The 15760-nt window shown below is 38.0% G+C and overlaps 1 protein-coding gene across 1 annotated transcript in view; it reads right to left on the minus strand.

Moving 5' to 3' along the window:
- Positions 1-15359, minus strand: part of ZNF326 (zinc finger protein 326) — a gene marked incomplete at its 5' end in the record, with an annotated part of 29806 nt that extends 14447 nt beyond the window's left edge. The window contains 7 exons of the mRNA XM_082002846.1: positions 121-208; positions 1163-1197; positions 2995-3193; positions 5881-6286; positions 8358-8484; positions 14784-14858; positions 15344-15359. Of these exons, the coding sequence (XP_081858972.1) occupies positions 121-208; positions 1163-1197; positions 2995-3193; positions 5881-6286; positions 8358-8484; positions 14784-14858; positions 15344-15359 (946 nt within the window). The remainder of the gene's footprint in view (positions 1-120; positions 209-1162; positions 1198-2994; positions 3194-5880; positions 6287-8357; positions 8485-14783; positions 14859-15343) is intronic.
- Positions 15360-15760: the final 401 nt, after the last annotated feature.

A 15760-nucleotide genomic window follows, 5' to 3' on the forward strand; every position in this document is an offset into this window, starting at 1 on the left:
AAAAAAAAGCTTCTGAATAACTATTAGAGGTCATACATATAGGCTTACTGAATCTATTCACTCAAAGTCACACAAATACAATACCTACAATACCTTACCCGACAAAGCAAACCAACTTACCTCCAAAAGTCTGATATCCAAGATCATAAGCATCTCTTGTAAAGTCTTCATATATAACAACTGCACCACTTGTGTCCACTTCAATTTCCTAATAAAGTCAAATCCATACATTTTGTAAGAAAAAAATATCAATAAAACAATTACATTCTAAATCTGGAAAAAGACAGTACAACTTATTTTATTTCCAATAAAGTGTTACTTGCTATTTTTATCAAATATGACAATGGAAGAAAACAAATTGAGTATCTAGTTAGACCCAGTGTATAAACACTTCAGCCTATGCACTTCTTAATGCTTTGAAGTCTTTGTTGTTTTTGTGAATTAGTTTCACAATCAAAATTCTCACTGTCTTCAACATAAACATTCTGACTTCCAAGCCAGACTTTTAAATACTTACTTGAGAATTTGTTAATAACTCCACTCAAAAAGAAGGAAAATAACATTCCAGTCTTTCAGCATGGCATCAGGATATGTATCTATATGCTTAGCTTACTAATCACATTCTTACACATTGTTGCAACTGATCTTTCTGTAGGGGGAGCTCATCTTTGTACCCTACCAGACACCTGTTAACACTGCTGCTTTTTTAGTTACCCTCTCTCCTTGATGTGTCTTATGTCTTATCCATTCTTCCTCCTTGCTCTTTAGTAATCTCCCTGTCATTCTGTACTTAATTTCTCAACCCATCCAAGCAGGTCATAGGTGTATGAATTCAAGCTTGACTACCTATGACAACATGAGAAGTGTTCATATGACAGCTCTCTGTGCATTATAAGAATAGGTAGGGTCTACACTTGAAAATGTATTTTCCAGGCTATCTGCACAAGCTGTATCTTTCATTTGAGATCAGTAAGGATTTCAGACGGCCACCAAAATAAGACAGTTTTAGCTAAAGTGAAGAAAAAAAAATTAAGTTTAAAAAAAACTTCTGTAGTTAAGTGCTTAATTTTTATAACTCTAGCTTAATAACTATTTATCTTAAGGTATACTGTACAAACTTTTGAAAGAATCACAAATATTTTCCAATTCTGGAAATCTTTACCTCTATAGTAGAATCCTGGAAAGATGACTTCATGTCTATAAATATAAAACAAGGAAGAAATAAATAATGCAAAAGTGCTGTCACCATCAATTTGTTTTAAGGCAATTAAGATATTGAGGGAAAAAATTCAGCTTGTTATGTAGCTAGGACATCTACAATTTATCATATTTTAGTAATAATACTAAATGTAAAATCAGTTATCCTTAGGAATATAAAATAAACAAAATATTCTAGAAGCAATCACCTATACCTAGCTCCACAAAACAATAAAGTCAAGACAGAGAAGACAATAAAATTTTAAGATATATTTTCATACATATATTGTATACCAATTGCACACGATTTTCTGTTAGTTGTCATCCACTTTCTAGTTTTTAACTACATGATACTGCTTAGAGCATCTTTCAGTCCACATTTCAGAAAATTGTGCTAGGCCACCCAACAGTTTGTTTCCCCCAATCTTAGAGCCACAGGACAGACTGATTAAAAGTGCATTCTAGTAGGCACCATCTACTCCACTTATTAAAGTAACTTCAATATTATGTAGTACAGTGGTCCTTGGATTGTGGAAATCGGTGAGGGGCAACAGATAATAAACTAGAAGTGCTCTGTCTAAAGATAGTACTTTAGTAGGTTCTCCTTTCCTAAACTGAAAGAAGAGCTAGGAGGGAGACCTCTCAGATGCAAGTCTTTGATATACCTGGATGTGTATTTTACAGACCCATTTCATCACAACAAAGCTGGCAAGTCCAGCAATAATGTTCCCTATACAAAAGGCAAAGGAATGTGTTCTATACACCCAGTGCCTGAAATTTTACATTGCTCTTTAAGTTAATTAAGGGAACAGTTTTGTAATACACAGTAGTGTAACTAGAATTGCAAAATCAAAAATAAAATTTTCATGCGGAAGTTTCTGACAAGTCTGTGCATTTAGCTTGCAAGTTTTGAGCTAAAGTAATTTTTCGAAACATTTTTTGGATGTGATGTGAAATCAAACTATATAAAACACCACAGATCCAAATTACTGAAGAAATTACAAGCACAAAAAACTAAAATTTGATGGTTCTATGTGCCATTCATAATATTTAATACACAAGTTTACATTCCCTCAAAGCAAGTAGCTTATTCAAACCTCATTAGTGAATTTCTTCCACCAACTTGCCTGCAATATCACAATTATTAGAGTTGTAGGACACCTTTAGGGAAGCTAAACGAACCAAGCACCACTAATACTTTGCAATTTATATTTCCAGTTCTTCTCTTCATTGTGGAATTTCATTTACAAGAATAAGCAATCTCTCTCTGCCTTTCATGAGTTATTCTCTAACAATTTTCATTGTTTCCTCAGTTTGCCTCCTTTCCCTCTCCTCTTCATCCATATCTTACAGCTTTATTTCAGCTGCATTGCAGCTCACACACTATTTCTTATATATGTCAAAGTATTTGGGCAGCAGTGCCCAGGCTCATGCAAGGGCACGTTTCAGTATTTGTCAGGCACTGTCACTTAGGGCAACGGGAGACCTGAAATTATTTTCAGTGGTGAAAATTTGCCTCCAGGAAGTATCATTATAAAGTCTAAATGAAACAGTCTTCAGCAGTACATATTTAAACACATAAAAATATTAAATTTCATTCAACAAATTATCTTTGCAGTAGAAGAGCTAGAAGAGTAAATTCATAAAAATCTCTTGTAGAGTACTTCAAAGGTAGAAAATGCAGAATTACAAGCAGCACATACAGCCTTCTTTCTGGACATGAAAATTAAATAATTCTGAAAGAGTTAAAAAAAAATTAGTAAATTTAAGTTAATAATTTTGGCACTTGTTACTTACTAGGTGATTTTTTCTGGCTCAGCTTCAAAATAGGTTTTGTCATTTTGGGTTTCTTGATAAATGTCCCACCAGGTTTGTTATATGGCTGTGGTATCATTTTTCTTTTTATTCCTCTTGCAGCAACTGCTGCAGGACTGGGTTTGTTATGATAATCAACAACAATTCCAGGTCTGTGCATTCCTCCAAAGTCTCCCATATGCTGAAAATTTGTGAAATCAAGAGATAGGTATTAGTATATGAAATCAACAGAAATAAACCAATTACTTGGTACAGTAAAACTGTGAACTAAGTAAAATCTGTGTTCTAGAGCAAAATACAGGGGAAATTTTAAGCTCCTGGTTTGCTGTTGTGTTGTGCAATGGCTTTGTGGGTGTTTGTCCAGTAGAATGAATACGTATGTATAAACTGTGTTTCTGCTTATTCAGAACCATTGTCCAGACAATGAACATGTCTATCACAGTTCACATCTCAGCCTAACATCTTAGCTCCTCTCTTCAGATTCTCTAGGTGATGACTTCTCCCTCTGGGAAAAAAAAACCAGAGCTAACTAACCCGGTTTTCAACTCTTTAGTCAGCAGTCATTTAAAAAAAAAAAAAGTTTCTTTATACCAAATGATTAGTAGTGATTTGAAAACTGAGTAAAGAAGGTTGTCCAGTGTGGAACAGCAATTAATTGAAGAAAGTTCATTCTTCCTTTTACTTAGATTTCCACTGATTTCAATAAATGCAGAATTTAAAAGCTGGGGCCGGAGGGAGCAATACAAAAACATGGCAGCAATAGGAATGAAAAGTCAGTTGAAAGACTAAACCTTTCTATTATTTCTAAAATGCTGTGCAGTCATTTGTGGATATTTGTTTATGAAAGTTACCTCTCTGAAGGCATGGAAAGAGTAATCTGAAGAGGGAGAATTCACATAGCTGCAGTATTTTCAAAAGTTCTAACATACTTAACTCAATTATTTGGTTAATAAAGGGCAGAAGAGAGCCCACTGACTGGATGGGTGACTTGGATAAGCAGAAATATTTGTATTGCTATGAGAAGAGCATTAGTATTTAGCTATCAAAGTTCAAAGAACATAAAAATAACTTCAACATACTTTGTGAAAAGTATGACTCTTTTTATAAGCAAATTTTAAATGACAGATAGAATGTACCAGAACAGGCACTTTTCTTAATCAGAAGTCCATGCACAAGATGTCCATGTTAATTTATTTAGTTAAAATAGTTACAGAGCTACCTAGCATGTACATTTACACTGTACACATACAAATTTGACATGAAGTATGCACTCAGATAATTTCAAGTACTTTGTTTTTTAAACAGTCTATCTATTAAAGGTGCAATGCATTTTACATATTGTAAGTTGTTTAGCCTCCACATTCTTCTTTGTTACATAGAAGACTAAAAAGATAAATTTCAAAAGCAAAACAAAAAAGAAATAAGGCTACTTGGTTGTAACTCTGCACAAAACTTTCAGATCTAAATGAGTTCTGAAAGGATGGCATCCAAAGCTTAAGAACCTAACATTTTCAGCTTCACAAGCAGAGAAACATAAAGATTAGAATCTATTTCTCATTCCATGCTACATGCTAGCTAGCAGCCATGTGCAAATCTGAGCTAAAATTTGAATATGGCAACTATAGTACTCAAGAATGCTGCAAAGTAGACTTTCTGAAACAAAACCACCACACAATTAGGCATTTAAAAGACCCTATGAAAAATAATCTCCCTCTACACTCCAAGCTACAAACAAGTTGTATGGTTGAATATTAAAGAATTGCTTCCCAAAGAAATATGGCACACTTAAGAATTTTACAAGTTAAGTTACACCTAGAGGCACAGGCAGAAAAGTGTTTGCTGAACTCTTCGTGCTTAAAAAAACATAATCAGAATTGGGATTATAAAACAAAGATAAAGGGACACCATCAACTTAAAGTTAGTACTTCTGTCAGCATTTTTTTTAATTCTCTTCTGTTGTGGGTTTTCCCCCCCCCCGCTAGCTTATTTAACATCAAGCATTACTTCTCCAAACTGTGATCCATTATATTCTGTACAGTTAATCTTGCTGTTTATTGGACATACAGTTTTTACATCTTATGCTGGAAAGGAATCCACTAAAAAAAGAGTTAGAACATAAGTCTTCAAAACAAAATGAATAAAAGTAACAGGACTAGGCACACTACCTGGAAATTCATCTCAGTTCTGTGAAAGGACCTGCTTTCAAGTTGATGATGCCCCTTTAACCATGCTTTAATTTTGAAAAAGAAACACTGTAACTGCTAACCACCCACCTTCTCCATTTCCTCCCCATCGCCCTTCCAATACACAAGTCAGAGTAAGAATTAAGTTTAAAAGAAGACTTGATGTTTGATAAAGAATGTGTTCAACTTACTAAAGAATTAGCTAAACGTTTACCCTTACAGGAAACAAACACTACTCTAGCATTCACAACCTGGGTTTTATTTTTTGCTTATACATTGCACCTTTAACCTACTCAAAACTTCAAAGACTTTGAATTAAACTTTTACAATAGTCAAGAATTTCCCCACCAGCAGCAGAGATGCTAGTGTTTACAAGGAAAAATGCAAGTCCTTTTAATCCCTTTTAGACCAAACCTATTACTTTTATCTTCACCTTTCAAACAAAAGGAGAGATTTAACAAACCTTATCAACTAGTCTTCTATTACTCTTTACTTTCAACAGAAAGAGGGACTGGGTTCTACTTGAAGACAGCTTCAAGGGGGTAAACAACATTGTCAACCATGATAGTTTGCTTGGACAAAAAACCCACACTGTACTGAACAGTGCATTCATTTTAAAGCAGTGGTCTTGAAAGGGTTTAAAAGAGTGTCTAGTGAAAAGAATCTGAAAAGATTCTGTACTTACTCCTCGGCCTCGGCCTCTGCCTGTTGATGGTCCTCCAAAAGCATCATAGTTTCTGCTTCCAAATCCACTTTCAGGATAAGCAGGCGTTCCTCTCCCCCGAGAGCCTACAGGTGCAGGCTTCATATGGGGTGAAGAAAAACTGCTGTAGGAAGAGTAACTCTCTCTTCCTCTGTCCTCCATAAACCCAGGCCTCAATTTTGAACGGGAGTAAGGTGCTTCCCAGCTAGACCCGCCCTGGTTTCTACCTCCGAAAGAGTCAAGGCTATTCCGGTAGGAGTTGTCAAATCGACCACCATAACTACCTCCGAAGCGGCTTTGTTCGGGTTCATTATAACCATAGCCAGATCTGTACAGATCTCGCCCACCCAGAGAAGACCCGGAGTCGTAAGACTCATAAGGTCCAAACCTGGAAAAGTTGCACAGTGAGGAGAAAAAAAAGTAAGCTTACTAATGTTATACATTTCAAAAGACAAGTTATCAGTTGACATTTATCAACTAAAATCAATTTATTACTATACTGGTCTGTACAGTTGTGTTATTGTTTAATCTTGATTAGGGCTGGGCAAATCACACTATGACCAGATAGAAAACTATCTGAGCCATTTTTGGTAGAAACAATTCTAAAGTTCAGTATGCCTGAACTTTGTTTACTTGAAATTTTCAGCAACATTTATTTACTAAAACAGTTTAAGAGCCCAGCCCTAGTCTCACGAAAATAATCACCTGCAGACATTCATAGGCTAGTCAAACTCTCCTGTCTTCAATCATGCCCTCATACTCTAACAGTTAAACAGCAGTTAAAAGGCGGCTTAGTTCTGAACTGAGGCAAAAAAAAGAATTTTTTTTAGTGATACAGTTGTGAGTCTTAAACATCCCACAGTTCTAATTTTGAAGGAAAAATACACGTGCTCTTCCATTCATATTTGTACTTTTTGGAAATTTTCTTCCCTGTGTAATTCAGTCTCCCAATGAAAGAGTTCATGATCTTCAGTGTACCCGTCTTTCACTTGCAGACCATTAAGTCTAGCAATTCAGGATTTTGAAAGTCAACCCAATGCATGCACAGTGGACATGAAAACAGTCCTTGGAATTTCAGCGTAGAGTAACAAGGAGCTGCAATCTTTAGTTATTTACCATGAGCTTGTTTTCCCAGGGGCTGGGGGGCAGCGGGGGGGGGCGTGTCAGGCTAGAAATCATCAATATTTGTAACCACTTGGAAGGGAAACACATTAGTGTCCCTGCAGGGTTATAATAGAGTGATTCAGCAGGAGTTGGGAAAGACAACCCCGTGACTGATAAAATATAAACCAGAACAGACTCAAATTACTAACTGTATCTACAGTAAACTGAATGCCTTCATTTTAATATATGTTAGTCTCAGAAGACCGAAAGCTACACAGAAAATGACACTACCTACAGAAAGAGCCCATGCACAATATTAACGTTACATGGCAAGAGACATTTTGGTGTTCAAGTAGTCATTCAACCTCAATCATATGCAGATTACTATATGGTAGGTACAGCTCATTCCTAAGTCTCTGCTCGGACTTTTAAGTCAATCTTAATGTTCATCATGAAACAAATTATACTTAAATGTTTAACAGAACCGTGCAGCAAAACACAACACTTCTCCAGCCTCCCTACTTAGTACTGTCCTTGCCCAGTGGCACCACTGTGACTACAGACACAAATCATACAGTAGTCTGGCTACAGCCAGACATGAATTCAAGGGCGCACACAAGAAAACCATCAGATTATCTAAGTTTTCATCACATTTTAGTTCCTCCAAAGATAGAATCACTACTCTGAAAAGCATGCTTCTTTGACTACCTATATCAAATCAGCTGCTCCCTATTGTTTTTTTTATCTGAAAGAGCAACAGTAATAGTGTCCTAGTATTAAATACACAACTTTAAGACCACCGCATCAGAATTTTTCTTTTTAGACCAATCCATCTTACAAAGCAGCCCAGAACATGCACACAGTTTTTGAGTATAATCAGTACCTGCCAATGAAATAATCTGGACATGACTTTCAGATTCAATACCAAGATCATTTGAGCACTGCACATTCAAACCAAAGAACTCATACCCTAAATGTTCCTTGAAAACGGAATGTTGATAGATTCAGTCTAAGGCACTAAGCCAGTTAGGTCTAGTCTGCTATGTCAGAAATGGTACATCAGGCCAATCAGCTACAAATTGCTAGCCATTACTGAAAAATAAAACTTTTTCCATTTTCATTCAAAGACGCATTGTTTCGCTGTCAAACTTTACCACAAAAATGCTGATTATGACAAGAATCTAGCTCTTACAGTTTAGTATTTGCCAGTATTTATCAAACATGAAGACTCAGAACAAAAGTGTTCATACAAAATCATAACAACATGCCTCAGGAACACTTAAGTTAGAAGACAGAATGATTTAAACTTAAATTGGATTTGATCAATTCTTGGGACAACTGAAGGATTATTTTACCTGTTACCACCACCACCACCTCCTCCGCCTCCACCTCCATGACTCTCCATCCCATAGGATTGGTTAAGGTAAGAGTCCATGGATCGTGGGCCACCATAGCCTCCATGCCCATAATCACGGTCCATGTCTAAAAAAAGAGCAGAAAAATGTTTATAAAGAAAGCAAGCAAGAAGTCTTATTAAGTAATCTAGTTTAAATTCTTAAGTAAAAGGTTTACTCTTTGCCACAGTGCTTACAAACAAAATACAAAACTGCCAGTTGCAAATCAATTTTGACACTGTGCTTAGGGAAGCTGTGTGCCTTTGACATCATCTGAGTACCTCAACTGAAATCCAGTTTATATTTTTTCCCAGTAATGGATAACTTGGGATTATTATTCCATCAGCTAGAATGCAGACGCAAGCTAAAATTAAGAGAATTAAATGGAGAAACCCGATGTAGAATATGTCAGAAGTTAGCGGAGAATTAAGACCACTTCCCTCCCTTTAATAACACACAGATCTTAGAGGCATCTGCTTTCTCTATCTAATGCCACACACACACTGTGTGTATTCACTCACACTGGGAGACCTTGGGTCAAGGTTACAAGCTGTCACGCTGCAGTGCAGACTCTGTATACAGGCTACTGTCACACAAAGGAATTTTCTCCAGTCTAGCACAAACAAAAATCCACCCAAATCAACACTGAGTTGCAGTTAACTGCACTAAGATGTTGGTATTTCATAGCTGAACTGATGTCACTTCATGACATCTTTATATTCAAGTCTGGCAAAAGAACCAACTTCTTCCTCAACACTGGAAGTCCTATGTAAAAGTTATGGTTAAATAACCATCCATAAATTCAAAAGCACTAAAGCAGTGTTGTAGATCTGCATAACAAGTATGATCCACTGCCTTCCTGTAGCACACACAATTCGCACTTCACTAGCATTCTAGTGACTAAAACTGCTTCCTGGTACCAACCAACACTAACTTTCGGATAATACAAAGAAAGCCTGGCAAATCAAGCCTCACAGAAAGGGTAACATAGAGAAGAAAAACACAGCAAACACAGGAAGGATAAAAATATAACCACACAAAGACTTGTCCACTCTGACAAGAGAGAGTATTTTATACATTTCAAAATCTCCAAGTGTAAACCATTGACTTTTCCAGAAGATAACAGGACAACAAGCTCACCTAATATCATAAGAAATTTTCCTGTTTAAAGAAACATAGTAAATCTCTGTGTGTATCATTTCATGAGAATAAGTATATATACTATTTCCTGCTTGTACCTGCTTCTTGTTAGCACCAGGCAGCCATTGTAATTTACTTTCTTACATCTGTCAGCAAGAAGAATTCTGCAAATGTTATTGAACTGACTGTATCACTTTTACACAAATGTTCTTAGCATGCCTGAATAGAGACTCCAACAAATTAAGATCTCCTGCTCATTTTTTTTGTTTTTTACTGATCATAGGTACTTTCTAAAAAGTTCAAGAGGATACTTCTGAAACAAAAAAAACTTTGAACATGGACCTTTCCATATTCCAAACACACAATAAAGATCCTGCAGCAAAGAAGAAAAAACCTTTTCAAAGCTTTAATCATGTAGCACCACATGGCATCAACTTCAACTGCAAAAAGTTACTCTAAAGAAATGGCTGAGCCTTCTAATAGAAGCATCTAATATTCCTCTCTCATGTGACTGAATGATCTACCTAATCCAGTGAAATACCCTCAGGATTGCCTACATAAAGATGCAGGCCAGTAGAAAGAGTAAGGTAATCAATAAAATAATTTCAGTTTCAGAAATTAAGGTTAGATGAGCCTATGATCAATCTCAGATCCAAGCTGGTTTGTTTGTTGTTTGGTTTGTTTGTTTGTTTTTAAATACAGCATATCTAATGAAAAGATGACGACATTCTGGAAACTGAAATATCTGACCTAAGAGCACCCAATAATTTACCTTAGTTTTACCTGCTCCCTATTATCTACAGGCCCTCAGATGGCACAATAGTAATTAGGTTAAGAGTTGAAGAGGTGAATCAAATCATTCAATGAGGAAGAACACATCATACTGTCAAGATACTGCAATCCACTTCTATTACAGCAGAGTAATTAGTGACCAGTGGTGTCCATATGCCAGAAATTCGCTAGTGCAAAAAAACACATTCACACACAAAAGAACTCTTCCAAAAAATGGTCTGAAGCATAGTTTTGAAATAATTTTTTTGTCTAACATTTTTAGTATGCAAGTAAATACTAAAATATGTTTTACAATCACAGGATAACTTCTGACAGCTACTTCTGCCCAATACGCTTCTTACTCATCCAAGGTTCATGTTATCTAACATTAGCAGTCTTGCTGTAGAGCTATGCCAGTCCCTAAATCCCCACCTTAAGGGCGTCACCACTTCTTCTCTAACAGTGAAGAACTTACTCATCCTTTCCAGACTCACTGCACTGCATTTACCTACATTACAGTACACTCATATTTGAAAAGGTTTAGCAGGGGATACAAAAGGTACAAAGAAGTTAAGATGAATGATCACTTGCATGATTTTTCTACTACAAGAAACTGGAGGTAGCAAATGGAACTTAAAAATAACAAGCTAAAAAGTTAACTTGATCCTTTTTAACAAAACAGATAGTTAAGTCCTAGAACTGCTCTGTGGCAAGAAGTTACTAAAAATGTACACAGATTTAAGAAAGAAATTGGATAAATCCACTGACAAAAAATTCAAAGGATGTCGAACAGAAAGACTATGTGTCTGGTTCAGACCCCAAGGTGCAAACCAGTGAAGGCATATAAATATACTGAAGGAGTACTTGTACTATTGGTTCCACATCTCCAAAAGGACAGCGACATACAGGATATTGGTGAGGTGGGACAGACAGATCTTTGACCCAGCCTCATGAAGGTGATTTTATGACCTCCTTCTGACTATTATTAACTGTTCCAGATTGCTGAGCAGTTAACCTATCATTCCAACCACTGGCCTCCTCGTTTAGTCATTTTCTCAGCTGCAAACTGTACCAAAGATTTATAGATTTTACTTTTCATGCCCAGAGCTTGACAAAGACACTGCATTCAAACTGAGAAGTGCAGTATTTCTTCACACATTAAGCTTTTCTTTACTCTGTTCTCCAGACAGGTTTTATCCTAAAAAGGGGGAAAACGTACAAGAAGCCAGTAAATATTCACTCAGGTGAAGCAAAATGAAAGGATTTCAATTTCTGAATGCAGTAGCTGAATAATAATCACTTGCACAGCTTTAAATATTACAATCTCAAGGTAAATACCTTATTAGTTGACAAACCTCACAACCACAGACATCAAAGTCCCTGTGCAGTAGCCTCTTTCACACTTTTAATTCTTCTACTAACTAAAGCAAGACAGATGGACATGGAGCATTAAAAAAAAAAAATTAAAAAGCTGTATCTGCACAAACAATTTCCTCTCTCTGTAGCCTGCTCCCTGTTCACTGTTATGTTAGGTCTGTCTGTCACCCCCAGTGGGGATACACAGAAGTTGCCTGTCTGTGCAAACTATTCAGGCTAAACATGAAATTGTTGCACATGCTAAGAGAACATGTGCTTAAGCACTAGAGAAAAACCACTAGGAATTGTATTGCAGTGTCTTAAACTGAAAATTCAAAAGTGTAGTACTTCATTTAAGTTTAAACAGTAACTGTATATCAAAGAAACCTTTGAAGAAATATTGTATCTGTGTATCTATGAATACTAGAGTGAAAAAAAAGAAGAAAAAAAAAAAAGAAATGGTCCACATTTGCTCCTGAAGTTTAAAAATGAAAGAGTAAATCTCTGAACTGATGAAGGCACTGACAAAGTATCCAAAAGAGACTTTAAGAAATAAATCAGGTTTTTGTATCTGCAGCGTCTTACCTAAATACAGTGTGGATGAATGAGCTGTTGAACTACAGTACAGAAATAGAATTGCAAAGAACGATCTCACTTTTCATTTCTAGATCATACTTAGTCTACTGGAGTAGGGAAGAGGGGAGAAGAGTTGTGTCAGAGGGGGGAAAAAAAATGTATTACTGCTAAAATAAAAAAGAATGGGACACTAAAAGACAAGTTCAATTTACAAATTAAAATGTTAATGTGTATAAATTCCTTCAGATTTTAAAAACCAGCCATATCTGGGGGACAGATCATTTAAAATAGCTGCAAAGTAAATCTCAATAGCCAGCAAAGAAAAATCAGAATTTCCTTAGGAAAAGAGCTAGGAAGTTAAGCATGTAGTAGGTAAGACTCAGAATCCCTTGCTACAAAAGACTCCATTTAAAAGAAAAAGCTTAAGATCAGAGAACATTGAAATCATACTCAGAGCACAAAGAAACTAAATAATTTTCACTAGTGTTCTCAATGTGGAGCATATGAAAAGGCTAGAAAAATGAGAGAAAGGAAAAAGATATTGCAATAATAATAAATGGAAAAAAAAAAACTTCAGTAAAGTAAAAATAACCTTTAAACAACAAAAAACCCAGAAGTGCCAGCTTGAAACAAGCTAAATTTTCCTATATTTTAAATTCATAATCCACAATGAGTACAACACCCTTAGGGATCCGTTGTGCAACAGTAAGCAACATTTTCTTCAGACACATTACATTTTTCATAACATCATGCCTGCTTTAAGATCACGACCTTGTCATTATGTACAGAAGTTTTAACACCTCATTGAGTCCCATGCAAAACAATAAACCAATCCCAAATGAATTTCAGAAATAGAAGCAAAAGCCATTTCCCCTTACAGATTAAAAAGACAATAGTTACAGTAATTAAAATATTAACATGAATAGTTAATAATATTTCTGTTAATAATATTAACAGAATTTATTCTACAGGCCATGTCATCTCTGTCTCAAACCAAGTCATCAGCAAGGGACAATGGTGGAATTACAGCAGTCGTCAGCCATCCAATGAAAAGTGCTTCACACTGGCTAAAAGTTTCCAACAGGAAGAACATTGCCAAGAACTCAAATGAAAACTGGGCAAAGATGAAAACTCTGAACATCCATCCTCTGTTGCCATCTACTGGAACCCTACAAAATAGCCTTTAGCACACTGTACAGAATCGAGGTAAGACACAGCTTTACATATGACTTACTAATGTACACAGAATGCATAAACATTAATGTTAAATGTTTCAAGCTGCATACATCATAATTAAACTTGTTTAATAATTATGAATAACAGAAAGCTTAAATATCACAATGAAAACTATTATTACAGAGGTACATGAAAGGAACAATCTAATTGTACAACACACATTTGATTGGTTACTTCCCATAGGATGAGCCTGGATTCACTTTAATACTACTGTCAGCAGATCTCAGAAAAGCAGGTCCTGGTTAATGGCTACAGTGAATATTCCAATAAGATAGAAGACTGCCACTTAAACAGCCTTTTCTACTAGAAATCTAAAGGGCATTTAATTAGAAATCAATACAGAAGATTAAAAAACAGGGCGATACCTTTATTTATTTTACTATGAAGAAAGCGAAATGCAAAATATTATCATTGGCAAAAAAGCTAAGACTTAAGGAATGTATCGTAAAAATGACCATATCGCAATCAAAGATGGGTTTGTAATCCAACATGTTATTTCCGTATAACGGCCAGCAAGAGTATCAAGCGATCCAACAGCAAACACTTACTTGATGACATCTGTAAATGAAGCTTGGGTACAGTTTATGGTAAAGTTTTTATATTAACATCCTTTTAGTACTTGCTTGCATGTTGGCAAGAGATGTCAAATCATTTCTTGAGTTATGTCTCAGTTCTTACAGTTCTTATAGTTCTTAGTCATTATCTAAACTCATAACCTTAATCGTCTTACAAATACATGTGCATTCCTTTTTGTTGTATCTATGTGATATTTTTGATAGTATAAAAACAAGAGCTAGCTTTTGCTGTACCACATTCATTAATATGCTTTCTATATCCCTTCCCAAACTCTTAGTTAAGTTAAAGTCAACTCAAAAAAAAAAATCAAAACAAAAATGAAAATCAAGCAGTTCCAGGTTCTGTTTTTTCCAAGTCCATATAAAAAGGGGAAAACATCCTCTTTCTTTTCGAGGAATAGAAAGTAGTAAGAATCAAATACAGTAGTCCATCAGAAAACAAAATACTGATTTATGCAAAAAGCATCATCATATGAAAAGGCTGTATTCCCCCCCATCCCCACTCCTTGATCTCACAATTTTGATTTGGAACGTGCAGGAGTTCATGTTGACATGCCCAAGATGAAAATCAAGTCTCACTCCCAGCCAGTTATAACTCCTCCAGAAAACAATATGTGCAGTCAAACCACGTTACGTACTTTTTAATAACCCGTTCGGTTTTTTTTTGTTTTTGTCAACACTGACTGTTCAGCCCCAACGCTTTTTACAGGTTAGACGTATTTATAGCTCATACCTGAGACTGACCCACTGGGCATGTTCACACCACAATGCATGGGGGTATCTGGGAATCTCCAATCTCTGTCTTCAGCTGGAGAGGATGGGTCAGTGAGAATGACTTAGTGCTTAGCAAGAGCTGGAGGGGAGAGACAGGGGGCCGCAACAAGAGGCGGCTCTCTCTCCTGTCGGATCTCCAGTCTCCTGACACGACCCCCTCACGGAGCTCGCCCCGAGCTCCCCCCGTCTCTGCCCGCGCCGCCCCCGCCCGCCGCCTCCCCGTCACCCCCCGCTCGCCCCGCGCCCCAGGGCGCCTCACCGCGCGGAGGGCCGCCCCCGCCCGCATCGCCCGCCCGTCCGCGCCGCCCCCCGGGAGGGCCCTCCTCCCGCGCAGCCCTCCCGCCGCCGGCCGCCGCCGCAGCTCCCCGGACCCGGGAGGGGCGGCGAGGAGGTGGATGAGGGGGACTCCGTCCTGCGCGGAACAAAGCGGCCGCTGCCATTTTGAGACGCGGCCGGGCCCCGCAGCGGCAGCGGTGGCGGCGGCCGGGCCCTGCCCTTGCTCTGGGGGTGCGCCCTCACCTTCCCCGTAGTCCATGGCGGCGGCGGCGGCGGCAGGCCCTTACTCCCCCGGACGGCTGACGGCCGCAGCAGTACAGCGGCGGCTCCGGCTCCTCTCAATGGCGCCTTCCACCACAGCAAGGCGAGGCGGGACCTGTGCGCGGCAGCGCGGCCACGGCGTGCGGCGATTGGCCCAGGCGCCGCGTCACGTGAGCAGGCCGGCCTGCAAGGCGAAGGGGCCCGGGGCCGGCGGCGGCACCGCGTGAAGTGCTGGCGCAGAGTCCCTGATCGCCTGGGTCACGATGGAGGCTGCGCGGCGGCCATGTTGGGCCCTGGCAGCCGCCATTTTGCGTTCTGGCGTCGGACCCTGTCATGCTTGAAGCTGCTTCAGGATTAGCAGTGGCGAAACATCCCCACCTTTACCCTCATACACGCAGC

Source organism: Phaethon aethereus, assembly GCF_964289735.1.
Source record: "Phaethon aethereus genome assembly, chromosome: 8".
NCBI classification, from domain to species: Eukaryota; Metazoa; Chordata; class Aves; order Phaethontiformes; family Phaethontidae; genus Phaethon; species Phaethon aethereus.